The sequence below is a fragment of the Poecilia latipinna genome, unplaced genomic scaffold (genome assembly GCF_001443285.1).
Source record: "Poecilia latipinna isolate Pla-1442-1.1 unplaced genomic scaffold, P_latipinna-1.0 Scaffold1213, whole genome shotgun sequence".
NCBI classification, from domain to species: Eukaryota; Metazoa; Chordata; class Actinopteri; order Cyprinodontiformes; family Poeciliidae; genus Poecilia; species Poecilia latipinna.
The window spans coordinates 1-24,563 of record NW_015113829.1 but is presented as its reverse complement, the minus strand read 5'-3'; the positions used below and the strand labels follow the sequence as shown (position 1 = coordinate 24,563).

The following is a 24,563-nucleotide window of genomic DNA, read 5'->3' as shown; positions in this document are numbered from 1 at the left end:
TGGTGGTGTTCGTTTTCACTTTTGCTGTGTGAAGTAGATTACCGGGAGGCGTGGGGGGTCGGCTTGTTTGAGGAAAGGCTGCAGGACAACAGCAAAATCCTTCCTGAAGAAGCGATCGCTGTGCAGCAGCTTCTCGAGTCTCCTCTGCAAGAGGAAAAACAAAAAACAAAAAAATTGCAAAATTTCAATCATTCAGAAAGTAATTCTTCTGATTTCAAAAACAAGCATCCACCCACTAGGAAAGATCTGCGACTGCGAAATAGCACAAAAGCACCCATTAGCTTCTATGCTGTTACTTATAAAAGATAAACGCAGGACTCATGAATACCTACTCTATTTGTTATTTATTTCTAATGCTAATCTAAAGTCTGTGTTTCTAATTCAGGGCTAACAAAACTGTAATAAATGTCAATGCAAAACAATAATACTGTTTAGCACAGTGAGAGTAATAAGTGGCACCTGGAACTCCAGATTGACCTTAACCACCTCCTCAAGTTCAGGAGACTCGGACAGTGGCTCAATCAGGCACGGGCAGAAGGACCTGGAACAGATAAAAACTGGGCTAACAAACCAAAACAACACCGTAAATATCTACTCAGTAAAAAAAAAAAAATGTTATGGACACTTCAAAACCTAAATCTTTAGTTTTATTAGACACACAAAGAGCAAAGCTTTGCATATCGTGTCCAAAGATCAACTAGGAAGAGCATCAACTAAAATGCTCAACTCAGTGAGACATGCTGTTATTTACTGGTGAAAATCAAATACATTTTGATCAGAAAAGGAACTTTCATCAGTCATGAAGTACCCAGCAGGAGTACTTTATGACTATCTGTCAAAGGTTACAGATTGCCTGACTAATGTGAAGTCTATAAACAAAACCGATGCCATAACCTTCCTATCCACTTTGTTTAAGCTTGTAAGAAATTTACAAGCTTAAACATAGTTGTGTAAAGTCTTAGAAAGTTTTATTAAATATTGTTATAACAAGGAGAGCTTTGTCATACAAGCAATTTCACCGTTCTTCATATCATAAGACGTAAAGTTCAGTTAAAGTCGTTTGTTTGCTAACACAGAGCAAGATTCTTACATTTTTTAAGAGTTGAGGTCTAGACCATTCCAGAGGCTTAATGCAAGACAACTTTATCCATTCAAGCAACATTTTACATGTGTGTTTGGGATCATTGTCCGGTTATGTCACGACCTATGGCGTTGCTTCAAGAATAAGACCAAAGCTCAGATCAATAACATTTGGTTAGGTCATTCAAGAACAGCCCAGAAACCACTGAGACTCAAGTTTACCAGTTTCTCCAACATCACCGCCTTCAAATAAACGACTGCAATGTGCAGCAACCTGCCAAGACTGAGCCGTTTGGCCTCAGCAGCAGTATGATGAATGGTCGGAGTCCAGCTGAGTCAAAACTACATGTTGCTTACAATCAAATCGCTGGAGCTGCGTCACATATTGTCAGCGATTGAAATAAAAATCACAAAAAGATCAGAACTGTTACTACGGGGATCACTGCAGGCTCACCGCTGCAGACTGCACCCCGGGGTAGGCTTCCGCACCTCCTTCAGAAAATGCATTTGCAAAATCTGCACCACGTTGACGATCATACGGGGAACCTGAAACACAGCATGGAGACTCACTAGACCCTCGCTCCCAAAGAAATGATGGGCGCATCACGTCCCTCTTTTTGGTTTTGGCTTCACCTCATTCATAAGCATTTCTAGAGAGAGGGTCATGAATTGAATGAAGTTATCCGCCGTATACAAAGCCTAGGCAGAAAAAAGGGAGAAATAATTCAGCAAAAAAAAAAAAAGCTTTTACTTTAAACTAAATTCAGCAAACAGATCATTTAAAAAAAAGCACTCACCTTATCTTTACAGTAATCACAAATGTCATTCATGCCTATGAGGATTGTCAGAAGCTTCCAGTCTTTGTCAAAGTTAAGACCCTAAAGTGGAGCAAAATGCAATCTAAAACATAAAAGGCTATCCTAAAGCTTTCTCTCTTTTGTGTGTGTGTTTTTTTGTACCCAAACTACCTCATGTTGTCTCATTGTGTCAATTAGTTTTCTTGTCTGATCTGGGAGGTTGCTAGGAAAAAAAAAAAAAATCAGATTTCAATACAATTACAGATCTCAGTTCTTTTAAATCACAGAAACTGATGCCTTCACTAAGGCAGACCAGCATCTGTTAAGAGTGACGAGGTCTTACAAGGTGTTTTCTCCGGTCACGGCCAGATTAAAGCCGGTTTCGCTAATATGAGCCTCCATCCCGTGGACAGTCGTCCCAGGAGAAGCGCCGAGCAGAGTGGGGTTGAATAATTTGATGATGTCTGAAACGCAAAGTTAGGAATAAGTTAAGAAAAGCCGTGGTATCAAACTGATCTGACAAGAGACGATGGTAAGAAACAGCATCTTACTCGCCAGAGTTATGACGTCTTGAAAAGTGCCATAGCCTCCAATACTTCAGAGGGTACCGGTGTATTATTAGTGCAACAGAAATATGAGGAGTTGATATTCAGGACCGTAAAAGCAAACATATTCTGATTGTGAGGGTAAATCTCACCTCCACGACACATGGCGAAACTCTACTGGGATTCCAAGCACAGTGGTGGCATTGGCACCTAAGGCTGTCTGAAAAACAAAATGGTAGGTTATTCCAGTTACGTTGATGGATTCATTCATATCTTGATGTTTAGCAAAAGTTTCAGTGTTCATACAAGGCAGGTTTATTTCAGATTTTAGATATACGCTTGTTGGGGCGTCAAAACAAAAGTACCTACAGTCACGGAATCCCCCAAGGCGGCGATGACTTTTATATCCGCTGCCTTCACAAATTCAACTACAGCGAAAAGTTGAAAGAGAGAGAGAGAGAGAGAGAGGGAGTCAGTTGAAACTGAAGAGTGAAAGAGGGGTCACCTGGGAAGTGGACACACCTGACGAGGGGACAGTTGGGGACGGGGTCATGTCAGGACACTGGAACGGAGGATGTTTGAAGCGCATGGGTCGGGTTTTCTCTGGAAACGTCTGTGAAAGTGAAATAAAGCATAATGGCATACGTTCTCCGCTCTTTTAAATAATAAGGCCTCTGTCCTCCGGATCTTTTAGCTTTAAATGCCAATTTAACTACATCATCATCATCATCATCAATTCAGGAGCTGGTTTTAACATTTGTTTTGTTGTGCATTCGCCATACTTTATCAGAGCATACTTTTAGGTGCATCTCAGTAAATTAGATCATCAAAAAAACACAAAAAGGGAAACTCAAATATATACAGACTCGCCTACAGTGTGATATACTTCTGTTTATTTCTCAAGGTTAGAGCTAATGAAACCTTCTGATTCAGTTTCATAGAAATTCAAATATTATCTGGGACTAATTAAAAAAAGGTTTTTTTTATTTCAAACATATCCACTTATAGCACATTAACTTCTCTGATGTATGTACTCATTCCCTGCCTTGAGAACCTTTTACATGAATTACTGCATTAAAAGTGTTAGTAAATTAAGTTAACCAGCCTGAGGTGCTGCTGAGGTTTTTTTGATTTTATAGTAAGCAGCAAAATAAATTTTAATTAATAGCACCTTTAACACAGGAAATCACAATGTGCTTCAGAAACCACAAGACATGATTTTAAATTACTGTTAGTTTATAAATCAGTGGGGTACCACTACCAGCCTACCACCTGGAATGATTTATAGATTAAAAAAAAAACAGATGACAAAACCTTTGATTTCTAATAAGCAGTTATGTTTTTGATGTTCCCAACAGCCTTTTGTTGGCCGGTTTTAAAAGGAGCGCTAAACGGTATGTATACCTTATTGAGGTCCTCGTCACTGTAGTGTCGTATCCCCTCGTGAAACTCCCCCCACCAGTCGTCGCCTTTGAAACAAATTGAAATCCTTCGTCTCTAAAATGTGCACAATGTCTCTCAATACAGATTTAAAACATTTCCGAAACATCCCCAAAGACATCAGTTAATGAAATCCTACATGTAACTCTTGTGCTTCTTTCTTAACTGACAAAAAAAAAAAAAAAAAATTTGAATTTTTTTTTAAAAAGTTTGCTACAATAGCAAAAAAAAAAAAAACTATACCCCTGCTTGTTCTAGCACTTACCTTTGACAGAGCAGGACAGGAGCGCACATGCCACGGCGATCAAAAGCGCCTCCATAGCAGTGCATATGCACCAGACAATAGGTCACCTCTACACACAGCACAATGTGATGCTCTGTTTTTACAGCTCTGTCACGTTGTGTCAACGCCACCAATACAGACTGAGGGACCAATGAGAAAGTCTGGACCAGAATAATGTATTTATAAATGGTCTGTAATTTTTTTTTTCTTTTTTTAATTGAGAGGGAAAGCTTTCATATGGTGACATAAACTCATCTAGACTGAGATAAAGGCCTTAGGAGAGAATTATGAAAAATTCACATTTTGAACATTTTTATACTTCCAGTTGTGTCACAACTGCTTCTAAAAACAACCAAAGAGCTTTAAAAAAAAAAAACCCAAACAACAGTTTTTTGGCAATAAGTTCATGTTTTTCGGTGTCTGGGAAAAGAGCCGTTTCAAAAAGCTCTCAGGCACTGCGCCGTTACCTAGCAACTCACCTAGCAACCCCACCCATAGATCTATTCTAATCTGTTCTAGGAAGCACAATAGTTTACCTTTAAGAAGACTTTTCATCCGTTCTGAGACGTTTAATGTTTGTAGACGATTCTTAACTCGTCCCTTTTCTAATTGCTTAGTAGAAATTTGAGACCAAAACCCGACAGGGATTACGTCAATAACAAACAGTTAAATATCCATAATAATTTATTAACTCATGTCTAAACCTGTTCTTGTGATGGTAAAAATTTATTTTTTCCTCCACCAAATGTGACTTGCCCTGCTGGTGAATCCTGTAAACCTTCCTGTCCTAAAGCGTGTCACAGCAGCTTTGTTTCTCAACATAACACGGGCACAGAAAGTAGGAGGAATGTGTTAAAATCTTGTTTGAAGGTATAATCTAATTTTTGGTTCGTGCTTGACAGAGAGCCGATTTGAAGTGTTGGCTTAAAACACTTTTAAAGAAAACAAAAATACAGGAAATGGAAAAAAAAAGAATTAAAATAAAACAGAATATAATTGATAGTTGTAGTTTTTCCTCTTATTACTGCCCGAGGAGACGTACATGATATCAACAAAACAAAAAAACCCACAATAAATAACAAAAAGACACTAAACTGTAGTTTGGCATGTTTTCGACTTGCCATTTAATATGAATTTAAAAACCTATTTTTGCATCATTTTTTTATAGAACAAAAATCTCCCACAAAATGTTTCTAATAGGATCTTATTTTGATGGAAGCCTGTTTTTTTGTCATTGTTGACCAAATTCAAATGCTCCTCATTGTTGGAAGCCAAAGAGTCACTCTAGTACTTCTGCTTTTTAAAGACAATTGTCCAACATCCTTCTTGTTTCTCTAAAAATTATAATAATAATAATTAAAAAAAAGCAGATGGATTTTGTATATTATAGCATAGAAATTAAAACTTTATGGATTCCGGCAAAAATACTGAAAGAAATTTAGCTAGAATTAACTTACAACTGTTTAAAAAATTGCCTCAACCAAAAAAAAAAAAAATGAAGCAGAATCCTGTCTTTAGCAACTAAAACATTAAATAAGCTTCATTCACATTACGTTACCCTTTTAATTTTCTATTCCTGCTTTTATCTAGGATTGAAGCGGATCGACTCCTGGCGAAAAAACATTTGACAAAACAGGGACGTGTGAGAGGAAATGAAAGCAGAAATTAGAATCCTTCTAATCGGCGGACTTTAAAATGTTTTTAATCAGGAAACTGCAACGTATCTCCACGGTGAGGACATGGTTGCCTCTTGCAGAATCCCGAGTCACAGGAAAGAAAAAAACAAAAACAAAACAAAAGAGTCCTAGGTCCTGTGTTTGTTTCATCACTTCTCGAATGGAGAACTGAACAGTTTCAGCAGCCAATGAGAGTTTTCTACTAACGTGGAGGAGAGCAGGCAGTGGGAGACATGCTCAAAGCAGCAGGTTTTTAATCAGTTCTGCTCTCTTGTCTTTCCCTGGCCTCTCCTCACTGCTGCTGCTCCTCCTCCTGATGAGCCTCGCCTGCGGCGGGCGTCTCCTCCTGATCCTGAGGCTCTGCCTGAGCTTGCGGTTCCTCCTCCTCCTCCTCCTCCTGCTCCTGCTGCTGCTGCTGCTGCTGAGCGGGTCTGGGAGTGGGTGCTGGGGGGCGGGGCGCCACGATGATTTGATGCTGCCGCTGTCTATAGGCGATGACCGTGCCCAGCAGCAGCGCGATGACCGTCATGAGGTAGAGGTCCCACTCCGGGCCCAGAAGCTGGTCCAGGTCCACCTGAGCAATCAACTCCTTCAGCTTCCAGAGGTCAAAACCAAAACGGGAGCGGCAGGAGAGAGCGGGACAGACATAATTAAAATCATTTATCTCTCAAGATTCAGTGGAGTTAATGTTTCAGGGCTGAAGCACTTACATTAAGGTCCTGCAGGTACTGCAGAGTGTAAATCAAGCCCAGCTTGCACAGGGCCAGGAAAACTGGGACCTGGGCATCAGGACTGGCTTCTGCTGCCATGTCGTAGAAGCGCTTTGCTAAATGGATATCCTGCAGAAGAAAACAAAACAAAACAAAAAAAAAAACAAAAAACGTCCAGATTTCTAGTTTAGAAATCACACATTTGGTACCACTGATTTATGAATCTGTAAATATGGATACAAGTAAGTTGCTATTCTAGGTTCATATGTAGCGCAGACTCACCTGTTTGATACCCAGACCTTTCTCATGCATGTAACCCAGGTTGAACATGGCCTGGGCGCCGTTCTGCTGCTCTGATGCGAGCCTGTAGTGAATGACCGCCGTCTCATAATCCACATCCGTTCCATAGCCATAGAAGTGATAGTCGCCCAGTTTAATACGAGCCACAGTGTAACCTTTAAAGGAAAAGTCCACAAAAGTTTTTTTTTTTTTCTAGAGTCAAGAGGAAAACTTCTCATAATATCTGACATTCGTTCTGATTAACAAACGACAGAAAATCTGAAAATGTAAACAGAGTTGACACAGTCCACACCTTAATCAATGAAATTAGTTTCACATAAAATTTTTTTTTTTATTTAATTTTTAGGTTTGAGTCACACTTCAAGACAGCAGATAAAACCGTCATTGGAGAGTCCAGTGTCTGCAGTTTCTTTTTTTGTGTTATTACATTTTTTTATTGTTTCTCATTTCTATTTGGATTAGTAAGGCCACAACTGATTTTAAGGTCGCTGGAACATAAAACAGCGACTGTTTTATGTTACAGTCTTGTAGCAATTATGAAATGTTTGTTCAGACTGATACATGACTGTATCTTCACAGCGCAAAATCTAAATAAAAATATTTTTGGGGGGGAATTGAGTATTTAATTTCTTAAACATTGTGAATTCAAGCAGAAGTTTTAAAGATAGGAGACGATTAACTACTCTTAAACCTCCGTTTCTTCCAGCACGTAATGCAGCATAGCTTGTGTCACAGCATGAGTATAAAAAAAACCCTCCAAAATCTCAAAATAAAACTTAAAACATAAATTTATGATTCATGAATGAATAAGATAGCCTACCTTGTGCAGCGGCTCTTGTCCAGTGGAGTAAAGCACGAGGATAGGTCTCATTGTCGCTGAAGATTTTTGCTCCTTCTGTTTGGTAAAAATCCACACGGCAACAAAACGTCAACTTTGACTCGCCACCATCAGTTCAAAGGAATAGTCAGGCTATCCACAAACGCATCTTGGATTTCTTACTCTGGTCCAGAATGAAGGCTACGTTGCTCTGAGCCACTTCGTAGCCCTGCTCTGCCAGCAGCAGATACTGGACCAGCGCGGCGTCCGTCTCTCCCTCTTTGAAGCTGCCGTAGGCCGTCATCAGACGCTCCGACCAGCGGCCGCGCTCACACACGTTCTTAAAAAGCTGACAGCAGGAAGCGTGTGCACACACACACACACACACCACGTTACAATAGGACCATTTTAATTTCTGCATAAGCATTTGTAATAAGACCAGCAGCTAACCTCCACGGCAGTGTGGCAGGAGCGCATCACGCCGGTGCCGGTGGCGTGCATCTGGGCCAGGTTGTAGAAAGCCAGGATGTGGCCGGCCTGCGAGGCCAGGTTGAAGAATTTCAGCGCTTGTTTGTAATCACGCTTCACACCGATGCCATCTGCAATGAAGACAGACAGTCGTATATTGTTAAAAAAAAAAAAAAAAGACAACAAAAAAACAGAAAAACTAGAGAAATTGAATTATTTCCATCTTACTGTAATACATTGTTCCCAGCTGGAGTTGTCCATCCACCCAACCCTGCTCTGCTGCCTTCTGGAAGTATTTTAGAGCCAACTCATAGTTCTGAGAACAAAACGAAGAAATAATTAAAGTAGGTGCTGAAAATGTAAAAGCATAATTAAAAAAAAAACATCAGAAGTCAAGAAGAAATCACTTCAGAAATTTAGTAAAATGCATCTCTTACCACAGGAACTCCCCTTCCATATAAATAAGCCATCCCCAGTCCGCTCTGGCCCACTGGATTACCCTGAACAGTAAAGATGTCATTTCAAAACAAATATTCAGAACTCCCCATTAGATGTAGCCACTCAGAGCAAGTCAATTAAATATATATGCACTTAAAAATGTGTGTGGAGGCGAGTTTCGCGTTACCATATCAGAGGCCTTTTTGAAGTACTGCAGAGCTGTCTCATTGTCCTGAGGGAGAAACTCGCTGCCTTCTGAGTACATCTGAGGGGGAAAGATTCAAACAAATAAAATAATAAGACAAAAAAAAAAAAAGTTATTTATGCATAAATGCCTGTGTCAAAACAGTGGTACAAAACTACTGGCTAACACAGCTCTAGAGTTATTGTCAATCTGCACAACAATTTGAGAGAGTGTTCAAGACATTGAAATTAAAAACAGCATTAAAGAGGAGATAAACCGTCGGTAAATAATTTGACTGAATCTATCCAACCTTTCCAAGGAAAGCCATGGCATGCGTGTTCCCAGCATTCGCAGCCTGTGTGAAGTAGTCATACGCCCTCTGTTGGTGAGGAGGAAGCAAAGACGTGCTAAATAGAGGGGAAAAACAGCTGCGGTACGGAATCGTTGGTGGTTTAATGTTACCTGGTGATTCTGCTCCACTCCGCGTCCACCATGTAGATGGAGCTGACCTAAACCAACCTGGAAATGTAGATCAAAATTAATTATATTTCAAATAATTAAACGTGGAAGTAACGCCGAGATCAACTTTCTGATCAATACCGACTCACTGTCGGATGCAGAGGTTTAGATATTAATTTGCCGTTTGTTTGTTTTTTGTTTTTTCGGTGCTTTGCTAAAGTACGCATAACCCGCTAAATCTTTTCACATATTTGTGGCTGGAAAGAGCCTCAAACTAAAGCGAAACACACCTGAGCTTGAACATCTCCTTTCTCTGCCAAAAACTGGTAGTACTGGATGAGGTCTTCCTCCAGCATCCCACTGGTGGAGCCCGGGTTCTCCACCTCATCCAGCAGCCGGATCCTCTGCACTGCCGAGCCTCCCGTCAGCGACACGTCACTCGCCACTAGGGGAGCCACGAGGCCGGAATACGGACGGAGCAGATTTAAAAGACGGTGAGTAAAAGAGCAAAAAGATCAAACAAAAAATAAATAAATAAAATAAAATGCTTACCGTGATTTGCCACCACTCTATAATGCGTTAGCGCTGACTCACAGCTCTGGGAAACGCCCACACCGGCCCAATACCTGTAACCCTAATCACAATGTAGAAAGATATTTAATCTATTATGAATATACAAACAGCACGTCCGTTAGCGCAGCAACTGAATGAGCAAGTCCACTCACCATAATCATATGTGCTATTAGGTTTCCACCCAATGCGCCAAAGGTGTAATAAACTAAAGCCTGAAAGACAAAACATCAGCATGAAGCGCTGTAATGAACTTGCAGTGACCGGATTTGCTGCAAGGCAGAATTGCAGTGTGGAAAAGACACCTTGGCTTGACTTGAGTTGACTCCGAGTCCCGCTGCATACAGAAAGCCAAGAGCCTGAGGAGAAACGACAGACGGAAAGTTTACGCAGAAGCTTGAAGACGGCGGCTCAAAACGCCTCCAAACTTCCGGCGGCATTTGCACTTTGCGGGATGTTTTACCATCTGAGCTTTAGGTGAGCCCTCCACAGCCAGCTTCTCAAACATCTCTCTGGCTTTGGTGACATTTTGGTTCATGTAGTCTCCGAACAGCATGGCGTATGCAACCTTCTCCGTGGCCTTCTGGTGGCCTTTCTCCGCTACTTTCAACAGCTTCTCGTACAACCTGAGAGAGAGAGAAGCAGAGGTGATGCAAGTGAAGCGGAACAAAAACAGCTCATAAAATGTGCGTGACCAGCAGTGTTATGGCATTCAAAGCAAATAAGGATGTGCAACGTCACACCTGGTAGTAAAAGAGAAACAGAAAGAGGCTTTCAAACCAAAACCAAAATTTCAAATGACAGTCGGGAAGATCCAAAAATATAAACTGTAGTTTCTATGAAGGCCACTACAATTCTAGACTATTTATAAGCCTATTATTAAAAATGTTTTGACCCATAAAAAAAATAATGTACCTGCAAATTATTCAGATTCAACTGATATAAACAGCCAAACACATGCCAGGACTAGTTACAAATGAATAGATAAAGCAATGAAAAGGCATGAACAAGGCTTAAAAGTCAAGTCTGTGGCAGGAAACTTGTTTGCAACACTTGCATTGTTGTATGATTAATACATGCTGTAAGAAAAAGGAGTTCAAATAAATTGCTAAGACAATATTACAAAGAAATTAACACCTACAATCAAATCCATGTAACCTAAACTGTAAGTTAATATTGAGCCTGGAGACCAAAAGGCAGCCTCATCAGAACAGAGGAGAAATACTGAAAGTAATAAACTCACTCTTTCTTCTGAGCCTTCCTGGTGGAACCGTTTAGCTTCCGCAGGACTGACTGATACTGCTCCTCCGCCTCTTCAGCCTGCAGTCTCTGCTCCGCCTGCTCCTCCGCTGAAGAGAAGAAGAAGCATAAAGAAATGAAAAAAAAGAAAAAAAAAAAAGAAAAGGAAAGGAAATTCAGATTTCGTAACATTCACTGACAGAAGAGGGGAGGGGCTGAAGTAAAACTACGACTTGTTCAATCTGATTTCCGTCATCCCTGCCAGGTTGTGAACCTGATGGCCTCCACATTTTACAAACACAAAACTACTTTACTGTTCAAGTGCAGTCCTTTGACATTTTGTGCCTCTTTTATGTGTAATAATACGCTCACTTGTTCATCCAACGGTTTATATTTCTGTCAGTAAAATGATTCCTGAAAATAAATAAAAAACAGCAAAATTCCCGATTCCTACAACTTGAAACTGCAAATTCGGAGCCGGAGAGACGGCTCAACCACAGCTGAACGCTTACTCTCGCAGAATCCCCATTTCTTGTCTCCGTCGTAGTCGTAGGTTGTGGCGCACCACAGCCGTCCGTCCCCCCGCCCGTCAGTGGTGCAGTCAGCGTACTCCTTCCCGTGGAAGTAGAATGGGAAGACGCAGGGCTCTCCATGGGCTGTGCCCCCATTCACTACAGGAACTGAAACAACATGATAAAAATGCTAAAAACAAAAAAGCTAATTCAAAATCACAGTGGTAATTACAACTAAAGGGCTGAATATTTGTAGTATTAATTAATCTCTGCCTTTATATAAAAACAACAACCGTAGAGGTGAAAGCAACCCCTGAGTGAAATGACGTAACAGGCTGCAACAGAAGCCACAGGTGCAAGACGCTGTTAAACTCTCATGGGGTTAAGCCGTTTACCCAAAGTGCTACTGTCCTCAAACCACATGCTGCCTTTCTTAGTGTCAGCAACAGAGAAAAGCAGGTTAACATGCGGAGACTTACACAAGCTTACAAAATTTTTTAAAAAAAATTTTAAAAAGAGGAAGTTATTTTTGAAGGTATGGTCACTGAGAAGTCACAAAATGCTAATCATTGCTTCTACAAATGTTAAGTATAACTATGAACAAACGCGCTAAATGATCACTGACTTTGATAGCACAGTTGAACACTGACATAAAATCTCACTTTTCACCTTCAGCTTAGTGCTTTAACCAGCATCATAGAAATATTGCAATTCATTTTCTTCTTACTGTATTTAAAACAACAACAAAAAATGGAAGAAAATGTGATTCACCCTCTTTAGGTTTCTCCTCAGGAGGAGGCGGCGGCGGCTGTTCAGGTAGTTCTTCCTTTTCCTCCGTCTCTCGAAGTGACAGTTTTTCCTCTTCTGTTTGGGAGCCGTCGACACGAGGCGCCGCCGAGGCGGCTGCCAGAATCCTTGATACAATATGGACGTCTTCCTCGTCAGAGTCTGGATCGTGATACGACTGCACAAAGCAAAATTTAAGTTTAACGGAGATCACCGAAACATAAAGAGCTTCAGTGGCGCGTTCAGGACCTGTTCAGTACACTTCATAAAAATTTGTTTTAAAAAAAGAAAGAGGAACTTATCATTTCAAATGCGTAATAACCTCATCATCTACAGCACAAGGGTCCACCCAACTGACTAAATGTGTTCACACAACCAGACAGTAAATGCATGTTACTTGAAATACAAAATATCATCACCAACCATTTTTTTCTTTTTACAACTGAGATATTGAATCAATGGCTGCCACTCGATATATTGTCCGGCTCTACTTTTGATCTAAATGAAGGAATGCCTCAACTATTTATCCGATTTTATTAAATGCAGAAAATGCATCAGAGTACATAATGTTGCTTGATGTGTTTATGTCCCCCAGTGCCATGAACTTGACTCTAAAAAAATCTGACCGAGTATGTGAACTCAAATGCAAAAGTTGATTTGATTTGTTATTGTTTGATTTTAATGTCCAAACTATTTTCATTTTCATGGATAGAAATTCTCACATGGGAATTCTATGGATATAATTTAAGAAAATAATAATTATAATAATAATAATAATAATAATGGTAGGAGTTCTTTGAATTGATGCGTTTAAGGGAAAAGGAAACTAACCAAATATTTGGTTCATTATGTCTTCAACTCTGCTGCTAATGTGTATGAAGCTCCAACCCAACAGACGTCAATATGCATCATTTACATTTTACAACTAGGTTTACGTTTTTTTTTTCTCGGATTTATGCAGTTTTTTGTAACATTAAGGTCTCTTGAAGTGAAAGCAAAACAAACTAAGGTCGAAATGGTTTGCACAGGTCCCAGTAAATAATTGTGTCTATCATTACGCATTCCTGCTCTGACGTGCCTTTCAGTCAATATCCAATATCTCATGACGCACCTTTAACTCGGACCCATCGTCTCTGTGTTGATCTTCATCTGAAACACATTAGTAAGGCAGTAGTAAAGACACAGGTTCTCGAAATTGACTGATCAACTTCCTAAACCCAAGATAAAACAGCTGCTTTCAATGGTTCGGAAACGTGCTCTAAACGTCTGCATACCACAAACACAGCCATATCTTACCTGCTGCCAGTCGATCAGCGAAGACGAGAAGGAGAATAGCCACAAAATAAAGCCTTTTAGCCGTCTTCAAACCTCCCTTATAACCCATTGTTGATGTTAACGGGCTAACCATCTGCTAGCTGCAGCCGTTGCTATTTCTGTTACCAAACATTCGGACACAGAGAAACTAGCATAAAATAAACTTTCACACACAAACCTGGTCGAACGGAGCCCGGATCACTACATATAAACGTGGTTAATTTTAGCTTCCCCAGCTGTCAAACAAGCTAAGAAATTCCAATGCAACAAAACTAGCGAGCTGAGGAGTTCCACTGAAACGACGCAGAGCTAGCAGGCTAGTTCTACACAACCGCATATAGACAAAAAAATGGCCAAATATCAACCTAATACCAAGCTTCCTGATCAAACAGCAAGTGCATACGCAGATTGTATAGTAATCGAGTGAAAGACAACGCTTTGAGGTCTGACATTTAGATTTAAACCAGCACTACCTCACTTAGCTAACCATGTTAAGCTCTTACTATAGACCAACGTTTCCTACTCTGGAATTTCCACCAATCAGAACCCGCTGCGAATGACAGCAGCCAATCAGAGATGGCCAAAAATGTCTCAGCGAATCAGGTGGATACACAATTATCTTTACAGGTGACGGGCTGGGCCACGACACCAAAACATAAAAGAGAGACGACATGAATATGAAAGTTGGGGAAGATTATTTTGAGCCATGCTTCAGTTTCTTTAGCAAATCAACAACAGTGGTAACATTTAAGCTTAACACACTTAAAAGTAATTGGATATCTGTTAGTTGTCCATACACTTTCATATTTAACATAAGATAAGCTACAAATAATCGAAATAAGCAGGTTTTAGGAGAAAAACTTACTTTCCTCCTTAATAAAAGTACGTTTTTATATGGCATCTTGAGGTAAGCAATGTTTTAATATTACAATGATAAAATAACATTAATTTTTCCTCAATTAATTCATAATTCTGTGTGCTTTAGCTTATGAGTAGAAGATACACAGTATATCAGCTTTTAACATCAACAGATTATATGTCCAAATGATGTACAGAACATGGCATTAGAAACAGCTAATTTCATTGAAAAAAGAAAACATCTTAAAACTGGCACTTGCAAGGAACCAATATTAGTTATATGCAAATATGAATGGATTTTAAGGTCGATTTATACATTTCTGATTCTGTTGTGCTATTTTGTGGTCTTTATCCTTGTATTTATGTGATTTCTCATCAACCTGGAATGGAACTAGATATGGAAATTAGCCCCCTGGCTATAATCTCACATATTTACAAGTCATTGATACATAATGTACCATTTTTAAAAATAAACTTGAATTTCCAGCTGCCATTGGGAGAGAATCCAATTTATGTCATGTTTTATTTTTACATGAAACAACCAAAATAGATATTTTTTTTTTTATTTCCGACCCCAGTTTTGAATTAAATAAAACAAATTAATAAATAACCACTTCTTGATGAAGATCTGAAACAGAGTTCCTAAAGTTGCCTTGATCAGATCTTAATACTTATTGAACTTTGAAAATGCGAGCGCAAATAAATAATCATAGAAGAAGTTGTGGTATTGAATTACTTCAAGTTTATTTACAGGCAGTCATGGTGGTAATTTAAAAGGCAGCAAATACGTTTTTAGGAAACAAATCACCAAAACACCATACATTACAGAAAGTGACAGTGTAAACTTTACAGACAAATCGAAAAAGGTCATCACATTTTTGTTAACTCTCCGTGATTTTGTAGAAGAGAACCATTTGGGAAGTTAGACATTGCAGTGCAGACATTACAGATATTATATGACAATGTTAGAAACCATTAGATAAAGCTGCTACTAAAAGCACAATATGTGCAAAAAAAAAGATAAAATGTATATTTTCTTTTCCCAGATAAAAAGGCTTGCAAGTACACAGAACCTGACATTAGTGGTAAGGCACAAAGGCTCAAAATCAATTATGTGCAAATGTATCGCTGCTTAAGCCCACTTAAAAAATAATAACAAAAAGGTTGTTTCCTAATATCTGTGCAGTTTTGTTGATTGAATCATATTCACACGTTGAGACAGATTAAAAAAGGTTTCTTCGTACACAACTTTACTCATGTCTTCACTGCATGCCTTTGAAAATCTAAGACATGATATTGAATCCTTTTGATCATTTTAAGAATACCTAAAAAAAAAAAAAAAAAGTGGAGCTTTTTCACCTTGCTAAAGGTAGACCTCCTAAAATACGTAATTCTCTTTAGAAATCTTCCTGGACAAATGCTATCATACAAGATTCAATAAAGTGGTCATGAACTTTACTAAAATGGGTGAAGACAAATACGTACAATATTCTCTACTTAAACAAAAGCCTCAAATAATTTATCTGATGGATGTGGAATCGACTAATTATCACATTATTGCACGGCACCATGTTTTACATCTAATTAAAGCAAAAAAAAAAAAAACATTAAAGCCAACCAATAAATCACAGTATGGAAATAGGAAGCATTTCTCCACCAGTGGAAAAAAGTCTTTCCAAAAAGTGGTTTCTGTTTAGTGCCCTTGCTACAGTATACACACCCTTAAAGTTATTTATGCTTTAATAACATTACAACCACAGACCTGAATGTACTTTACAAGAATCTCACGTGATAGACCAACACAAAGTGAAATGTTATTGTGAAGCGATTGAAAACGGATCCATGTTTTGCGAACGACGAAGTGCAGTTATATTTAGTCCCCTTTACTCCGATACCCTTAAATAAACCCAGAGTAACCATCTGTTCTGTGAAACATTATGGAGCAAATGGCATTTTGCAGAACAAGGGACACGACAGACAGGTCAGGTACAACGCTGTGGGGAAGAACAATTGTAAAACATTATCCCCAATTTTCAGCATCTCGCAATGGTTCCAACTCCCTTCCCGAAACAGAAAAAGTATGGCACGAGTGCAAACTGAAATAAATATAGCTGTACAATTCGACTTTTAATTTTTTTTAAATATATTTTTAATCAAGATGAAATGTTTGATTTTCTTTCCACTTCACAATCATGCACAACTTTTTGCTGGTTTATCACTTCAAGTTGCAGTAAAATACATTGTAGCTTCGGAAAGGCAGCTCTGGTAAAAATGTAGACGATTCTTTATAAAAAAAAAATCTCCCTGGGAATCATTACATTGCAAAGAACTTTAAAAAAAAAGGTTTTTCTGTAAAATGTTTCCCCACACGATAAACTGCAACTGAACCGCCTGTGTTCTCTTATGGGTTCCAGAATCAAATAGTGCTTCGCTACAGATGAAGAATTTCCCCCCCATTGCATCCGGATTCCCCAGAAACTCCAGAGAACCAGCTGCAGCGTTGTCTCAGTGGGGAAATTTAAAGTAGGCCAGGACCCCGCAGGACGACGTCGCGGGCCAGAATTCATCGCTGTACTGCTTTGATGACCCACTCTGCTGCAGGATTCAGCTGGGAAAGATCTTTCATGTACGTTTCCTCGTCTAAGCATCTCTCCTCTTTAGAGGAAAGGCAAACAGAGAGAAATAATTAACAGATGGATTATCAGGAGCTGCAGTCACTGTAACTTTCATGCATAAAAGATAAGTGAATGAAAACTTAAACAGCTCAGTTATATAGCGCTGGGAGTTGAACTTACTGATGTTTCCACCAATCTCATAGAGACACAAATCTTCTTTTTTCACTGACACTGAGCTAGAGACAGAGGTGAAAAAAACAGTTACAGGCCAGTAGTCTACATTTTATTGGAGCAAAGCGAATTGAGTGTAGGTGTAGACGTTACCTGTCTTGGCTTAGGAAGCGAGTTAGTACATCAGAAGCTTGCAAATCTTCTGTAAGTTGAATCGCCATGGATATTTTACTGAACTGTGGTGCTTGAACTCGAATAAATCCCTGAGTATTCTCCTGGAGAAAAACAGAGATGTGGGGAGTTAGGGGTTCAAAACCATAAATTTGACTACACACAAAAATTCAAGGTTATAATCCAAGACATATGTCTCCTAAATGAGAGCTTAGAAATAAATTACGTCTCCGTTTAATAAATTGTTACTCTCTCCAAACAGCTGTTACACATCTGTTTAAAGGCCAGCCACTTCTCAGTTTTGTGTAATTACTCTCTGCCAGTCAGATATCATATCATAGTGGAGATAAAAACAAGACTGCGAATCAGATGCGTTAACTGCTTGGCTGAAAAGGGTGGAGCAAAGGCCTGCAGTGCTCTGGAAATGATTGACAATTTGAAACTTTGCCTCAAAGCTTCAAAGAAATTCTACAACATCACCACTAGATGTCACTGTTCCTCATTAGACTAAGTATTGGACCTGCGGAAGGTACCAGCAGGGATCAACTGTCGGGATTCTAATTTTGAACTTAGCTGTATTGTGTGTGAGCCCCATAAAACTTTTAATATTCCAGCATTATTAATTTACTATAATTTTTATCTCGCTTACCATAATGACCACACATTTTTTTGTGTGTGTTTGTTGCCAGGGTTATAACCCATTCTTAAAATATGTCATCAAAATGTTCCACTTTCTGCTTTCAAAATAACAAATTTGTTCCGTTTCAACTTAGAAACAACTTTCAAAAATGACAATTACACAAGGTGACCACTTTTATGAGTTAATTATTTGATAATTACTTAATAATTACTGGATTTTGCTAAAAGCAGCTTCTTCCAGAAATCCTCTCCTACCTCTGGGATAGCTTTATCAAGCGGTCTGTCGGTGGTTATCTTCTTCAGCAGCTTCCGTACAGCTCTGTCCTTGTACAGTTTTCGCTGGCTTTCCATATTCTGTTGCCTGACCTGAGTCAAAATGAACTTCGGGATCTGAAGTAGATGGTAATAGAGAGATGAAATTGTCTTTTAGAAGATGCTGTTTTTTCAGAGTAATCAGGACACATTAACCTCCAATGCTGATTAGAGTCATGTTCAATATCTTCAGTTACCGTCCAAAGGAGATTTTGGTATCTGATGAGCAGCCGGACAATGTTGGCTGTGTTGGTTGCCATGGAGAACTCCTGCTGCTCCGTCACTTTGGATCGAAAGCCTTTGAACATGAAGATGTTGGGTGCCATGACAACAGAGACGTTGTTCAGAGTCATCTTGTTTTTGGCCTGATGATTGATGACACGCTGGAAAAATTCCACCAGTGCCTGCAAAAGGAAATTTACTTTAAAAAAAAAAAGTCCTTTTGTTGAAGAAAGACGCATATGTGATGTGAATTTAAAGGGGAGTGTGTGACTAGCTTCATAGACTAAGACATGGAGTATAAACCTTCACCTCTGATAGGCTGATTATGTCTCCTAGAATCTAGAATCTACAGTAGAATCCCTTAATTACTTGTTTGTTTTAAACATGCTTCCCCCCTGCCCCCCATTATAAATGTTGCTTGTACTGTTGCATGGTACTGGATACCATATTTCAGGTTATCGATGCAAATCTCTTTATCTCAGCTTTTTCTGTAAAGTGATTTGAGTTCCCTTGTGCATATGAAGTGCTACACAAATAAACTTACTTTCAAAGTATCCCGATTGGCCTCAGGCAACAAAAGCACCAGCAGGTTCAAGGCCTGAAGCTGTTGCTTCTTTGTGGGAAGCTCTTTCACAACACAAAGCACAACAGCACGGTCAGACCTCACACTGTGTCACATAAACGGCAAAAACAGGCCTGATACATACTGTTGACTGCAATAAAAGCATTGAGGTACTCCACTGTGAGCAGCGGATGGGGCAGCTCCCTGATGAACAGCTTCAACAGGCTCGCCGCGTCGTGCTGCTTCACCTGCTTCCACTGAAACGTCCTGTCGTAGAAAGACGACTCGAGCTCCTGGCACAGTGACTGAAGACACAACAGCAGGCGATGTGAATTAGGCTGACATCTAGTCTAAACTAATCTAGAAATCTATACAGCGTCCATGCAGCGTCAAATACCTTGACTCTAGTGGCTGCTCCAGGGATACGTAGCAAACCTTCAGTGTCTAACCCTTCCTCCTCTACATGCCTAATGAGCTGAAAGTAGACGAATGACATTACAGAACATCCACAAGAGTAAAGAAGTAAAATAAAATAAAAAAAAGTTTTACATCAAGCAATGAAAGCTACAATACACATTAGAGTGCAGTTGTATTGTGGTTTCAATTCAATTCAGCTCAAAAATAACTTATTAATCCTAAAGAGAAATTAAAAAGATTAAAATTTTTACATTGAAAATGAGAGTAATTAACATTTTCCTTCGTCCATATCGAAACCTTTGAATGGCTCTAAGTGAATGAATGAATGAATGAATGAATGAATGAATGAATGAATGAATGAATGAATGAATGACTGGATGCTCACCATCTGCAGAATAAGTGGCACTTTGGTCCCAGGAACCCGCCGGTGGTCTTGATCCAAAAGAGTTATCAGAGGAACACCAAAAAGGCCACTTTCTACACACACACACACACACACATACACACACACACACACACACACACACAGACACACACACACACACACACACACACACACACACACACACACACACACACAGAGTGAACAAAATGTGTTTAAACTTACAAAAGTTTTCACAACCCTTGAAACTCCATATTTTCTCATGTTAGAATTGCAAAAACCTATATGATTTAATGGGGTTTGACACTAGCTATTTAGCACAGCAAGAATAGCAATAGTAAAAGGAGTTCTACAAAGTACTGATCGACTCATTAGGCAAAATACAAAGACCTTTTTTTTTTCTAAACAACGATGTGTACCGTTTTCTGTCCGCTTTACAATTACACGCCACACTATGTTGGTCTCGCACATAAAATCCTAATGAAATATACAAAAGTTTGCTGTTGAGAAATGAGAAATTTCCAGGAACACACTGTGCTTTTTTTTGTTGTTTTTGTTTCTTCTTGGGCAAAAATACCTTTGCTTTTCACTCTGCCGGGTTTATTGGCCTTGACATCTATCCCAGCTGTGTCAAACAGAGCAGTCATCTCTACCAGAACAAGTCTGCGCACCTGAAAGATCGTGTTAAAAAAAAAAAAACATACACACAAAACTATATCAGTCTGCCATCTAAAAAAAAAAAAACCCTGATCTTTAATTGTGTGTCCATAGATCACCTTGTTAGAGGGTTTTTACCTTTTTCATATCCAAAGGAGAAAGATCTCCCACTCTGGTCTGACCCGTTTTATCCCGAAGGAGCTTAAAGTTCTGAACCAAAACAAAAGCAATAAGATTAGGGCACAGAGTTTTCAGTAGCTGATAGAAAAATCTAAAAAAATAATAATAATTCTGCCTGCATTTAAACCAGGTACAAAGTCTCAACAACATTGTCTTTATGAATGAGTCTAACTGCAATACAAACATCAACCACCAGATGTCACTACAGTCAGTGAGGGCTCGGAATAACACAGACAACCTTGCTCTCATAATCAACATGACGTAACAAAGCAGAGATATGTTTTTATTTATTCTAACGTCATCTATAAAAATAAAACAAAAAAAAAAAAACAACATAATTACATAATTACTGTTGATGATTAACAACTATTGAATAAAAAAACATGATCAATTTACGTGGGCTCTTAATGTGGTATGTATACATTCAAAGTTCACGCTTTTAAGCTGACGTGCTGAAAGCACAAGTGTACCTGTAGATACGCCACAGCCATTGTGTGCAATTTTATGACTCACTGGAAGTTTGTCATCAGAGGAGTTGAGGCTGCTGTTGTTGACCTTCAACCTCTGATTATTGTCCCGGTAAGAGAGCGCCTGCTCTGAAAACGCCACTTCCACATTCAGTTCCATCTCGGTTTCTGCAGAAAAGTAGGGACAAATAAAATAATATGCCCAGCAGGTAGCTCGGTTTGACTGTTTTCGTCCTGATGATCTGAAACCATGAGGCGGGGGGGGCGGGGGGGGGAACGCTCAAGTGTCGTTTTATCTCCCTGCGTATTAGTCATTACAGACAACAAAAAGGAAGTAAGAGGGGTCTGTTGACTTTCAGCCACTGTGATAGAAAATTAACCCACATTTACAAGGAGCCGCATAGCTTCCAACTATTTACAGAAATGCTACGCTCACCTGTATTCGTGCCCTGTTTTTCAAATGTAAATCAGTATTTTGATCCGAGTCCAATCAGCTTCCCGAAACATTTTCTTTGATGCATCAGTCATTGATAGCACTTCCTCTAAAATTCAACACAGACTTCTCACATTGCCTGACTCAATTCCTGTTATACGTGACTATATTAAACAGAATCCTAAGGATTTTGTTCCTTTTATGCAAAGATTAAACCTCAGTTCCAACTCAGATATTTATTTGGGCTTGTTTTCATAAAATCCATACCGAAGAATCCTGAATGGGTTTTATTCTAAAAGGATTGAGCTGCTCATACCAGCAGTAGTTGCATCTTTGTCACTTCCCTCTTCCAGTTTTGGAGGCTCTTCATTCTGTAACGGTGAGACAGTGCAGCACAAGACGTTATATAACACAGAGCAACATGCTACATACACCAATTCAAAATTGCTTTATTTATTCTAAAAGGAAATTAAATGCAACTCATGCAGGTCCTGAATGATATCATCTGTCGTTGGCAAGAACTGCTAATTCATCTCGTTTGTTTTTGCCGCTTCTCTTTTGCACCGGTTGTGCAAAATGTACATGTATATTTGAGCCGAATGGATGCAACTTTTTCTGTTTGAAACTCTTCAACGTAAACGAAATTACAAAACTAAAACAAAACAAAAAAAAAATCTGAAAACTGAAAAATGTCTACAAAAAGAACAATTTAACATACTACATAAAAAAAAAAAAGTTGACTTTTTCAAATTTTTTATTTTAAGGTTTCTAGTGTGTTTTTCATTCATCTCATCACCTTTTCAGGGGGTCTGAATATATCCCGAACATCAGGGAGGTGTTGGCGGTTGCGTCGCCGGAGCAGCGTCTGCTGATAAGACGACACGCGAAGCTGCACAGCGGCGGCCTGCGTTCTGGTGAGGGTGGACAGGAACACGGCGCTGTCTTCTTCCTGTCAACCGATGGGAACCAAAAACAGAGGAAGACATTTGCTCGTGCATTGTCCCGATTCTCAGTGATCTGTGAATCTGTACGGGTCGTTTATCTGCTCACATGATCCTCGGCAGCCAAGGAATCGTCAACCAGTCGTACTAGCCCAGCCTCTGTAAGCCACGCCTCCTCATGCTCTCCTTCTAAAAGAGGAGAAAAAGTCATTTTGAAATGGTTTCGGACCAAAAGGATGAAGGAGGAAGGAAAGAAAATGGGAAAGGTTATAAAATAGAGGAATAATTTTCTATACTTGCTCTTCTTTTTCCAACCTATAAAAATATTCTTTACATAAAAACTACTAAAATGGGCAACGTTTGTTCTTTTAGAAAACAGTTTAATTATATTACATGGAAAAGATTAATAGCAAAGAAATCATACAGGAAAAAGCTTCCCGAGAACAACGGACTAGCAGGCTGTATATAACAGGAAAGAGACAGACAAATATGTCTCCAATGAAACAAAATTATCCAATTCAAGGACAAAAACTGAAAACAAACTAAAAAGCAACCGTCGTTTTGATGCATCATATGCATCAGTTTTGACAGCAAGTTCTGATTCGGCAACAAAGTTTCGCTAAAAGAAATACAAAATGTCAAACAAGCTTACTGCCAGCATGTTTCCAGGAGGCAGGTAAAGGGGGCATTTTTCCAAGTTGCATCTCTAATATTCAGATCATGACAGAAAAACTAAAACTACACACACATGCCCCAACTAGCAGTAGAAAAATATCTGCATATTCCTGAACTTGTAGGAAAATAAAGTTTTATTTACATCCCGTCAATAGAAACGGAATATCCCACCTTCAGGAGCTTTCTGCTGCTCCTCCTCTTGAGTTTCTCCTTCTCCTCCCGCCCTCCCATGTCCTTCCCCTGAACTCTCGATGTTCTCAATCTCCTTCCAGTAGTCGTCCATCTCCAGCTCATCCAGGGAGTCCTGCGGGAAGCGCAAACACTCAGAGTCAGGGATGTGAACATTTACTGCTTCGAGACGTCGTTCTCGTTTCCGTCCTCGGCTGAGGTTGTCTTCCTTGATGTTTTCACACACGAAAAACCCTCCAGGACCTGACACAACAAGTTAACGGTAGAAAGGGGGGAAAAAAAAAAAAAACAACAACCACAGCCTGTCAGAACAAGCCTCAGGCAGTTTCTGCCAGAGTTCCCATCACTAAAACAAAAATATATTTTTACGTAATCCCCCCCCAAATTTAATCACACTCATAATAACGAAAAAAAAAAGTTCATTTTTAATAGAACCATTTATCACTTTGGATATTTAAAAATGGCTGACTTATGAACTTTCCAAAATAAACTCCCATTCAAAAAGTTGCTGTGAGCAAACAGGAATCAAACAACGGAGCAAGTTAAATTGCAAGCAAGAATGGTTGCTTCTGGAAGACCCACTGAGAAAAAGGCTGAAAAACATTTGCACAACTGAGAACACAGACACAAACGTGTCAAAAGCAAGAAGAGAAATCACTTCGTTGGTCACACAGTTGACAAAACAGCTCACAGTCACCCCCTATTGAACAGGAGTGCGAAATCATAGCTTTATGAGCTGAACCATGGCATAGCTGCCCCAAAGTATATGATATAGGACTGTGAAACATTTAAACACAAAATGCATTGGAGATGTTGGTGGTGATATGGCTTGCGATAGATTAAATATTAGAGACGCATCAATCCAATTTGTGATCTCCGGTTTTAAATATCTGAAACCCACTTTGGGATATTGCATTGGCATTTCCAAATCCAGCATAAGCGAGAATAGACGCAGATTGAGAGGTGAAACAGATAAAACAGAACAACTTTGTTGTAATATATTCAGCCTTCCTGTTTTTCTGTTCAAAGTCACTGCTCGCTCTTTCGTAGACTA

The 24,563-nt window shown here is 39.3% G+C and overlaps 4 protein-coding genes across 5 annotated transcripts in view; all 4 read right to left on the bottom strand.

Annotated features, from left to right (window-relative positions):
* Positions 1–2,115, bottom strand: part of LOC106960693 (phospholipase B1, membrane-associated-like) — a 6,533-nt gene extending 4,418 nt beyond the window's left edge. The window contains exons 1-6 of the mRNA XM_015053917.1: positions 2,049–2,115; positions 1,878–1,958; positions 1,714–1,779; positions 1,535–1,626; positions 460–541; positions 43–144 (exon numbers count right to left, since the gene is read on the bottom strand). Coding sequence (XP_014909403.1) covers positions 43–144; positions 460–541; positions 1,535–1,626; positions 1,714–1,779; positions 1,878–1,958; positions 2,049–2,063 — 438 coding nt within the window. The 5' untranslated portion in view covers positions 2,064–2,115. The remainder of the gene's footprint in view (positions 1–42; positions 145–459; positions 542–1,534; positions 1,627–1,713; positions 1,780–1,877; positions 1,959–2,048) is intronic.
* On the bottom strand, positions 2,116–4,855 carry LOC106960694 (phospholipase B1, membrane-associated-like). 2 transcript variants are annotated; one of them, XM_015053918.1, is made up of 7 exons: positions 4,125–4,855; positions 3,827–3,888; positions 2,945–3,035; positions 2,792–2,850; positions 2,575–2,642; positions 2,429–2,472; positions 2,116–2,341 (listed from the first exon to the last, which is right to left on the bottom strand). In XM_015053918.1, the coding sequence occupies exons 1-7, from the start codon at positions 4,180–4,182 to the stop codon at positions 2,217–2,219; spliced, it is 507 nt and encodes a 168-aa protein (XP_014909404.1). In that variant the 5' UTR covers positions 4,183–4,855; the 3' UTR covers positions 2,116–2,216. The 2 variants fall into 2 exon arrangements, with proteins under 2 accessions (XP_014909404.1, XP_014909405.1); XM_015053919.1 differs by having other exon boundaries at positions 2,168–2,341; positions 2,788–2,850.
* A 385-nt stretch (positions 4,856–5,240) lies between these two features.
* On the bottom strand, positions 5,241–14,159 carry sel1l (SEL1L adaptor subunit of SYVN1 ubiquitin ligase). The gene is made up of 21 exons (XM_015053915.1): positions 13,601–14,159; positions 13,416–13,453; positions 12,290–12,482; positions 11,519–11,686; positions 11,011–11,116; positions 10,231–10,393; positions 10,073–10,126; positions 9,923–9,982; positions 9,750–9,831; positions 9,488–9,642; positions 9,201–9,257; positions 9,049–9,117; positions 8,742–8,819; positions 8,554–8,616; positions 8,345–8,432; positions 8,099–8,247; positions 7,832–7,997; positions 7,652–7,726; positions 6,814–6,986; positions 6,532–6,660; positions 5,241–6,416 (listed from the first exon to the last, which is right to left on the bottom strand). The coding sequence occupies exons 1-21, from the start codon at positions 13,710–13,712 to the stop codon at positions 6,114–6,116; spliced, it is 2,481 nt and encodes an 826-aa protein (XP_014909401.1). The 5' UTR covers positions 13,713–14,159; the 3' UTR covers positions 5,241–6,113.
* Positions 14,160–15,198: 1,039 nt separating this feature from the next.
* On the bottom strand, positions 15,199–23,762 carry arhgap18 (Rho GTPase activating protein 18; the record flags this gene model as incomplete). The annotated part of the gene is made up of 16 exons (XM_015053897.1): positions 15,199–17,131; positions 17,272–17,327; positions 17,416–17,537; positions 18,328–18,462; positions 18,582–18,788; positions 19,151–19,233; positions 19,314–19,473; positions 19,566–19,643; positions 19,971–20,062; positions 20,545–20,638; positions 20,763–20,834; positions 21,318–21,439; positions 22,021–22,075; positions 22,501–22,653; positions 22,755–22,834; positions 23,492–23,762. Coding segments are annotated over 16 exons (1,872 nt in total), but the record flags the coding sequence as incomplete, so codon positions are not given.
* Between the last annotated feature and the right edge of the window lie 801 nt (positions 23,763–24,563).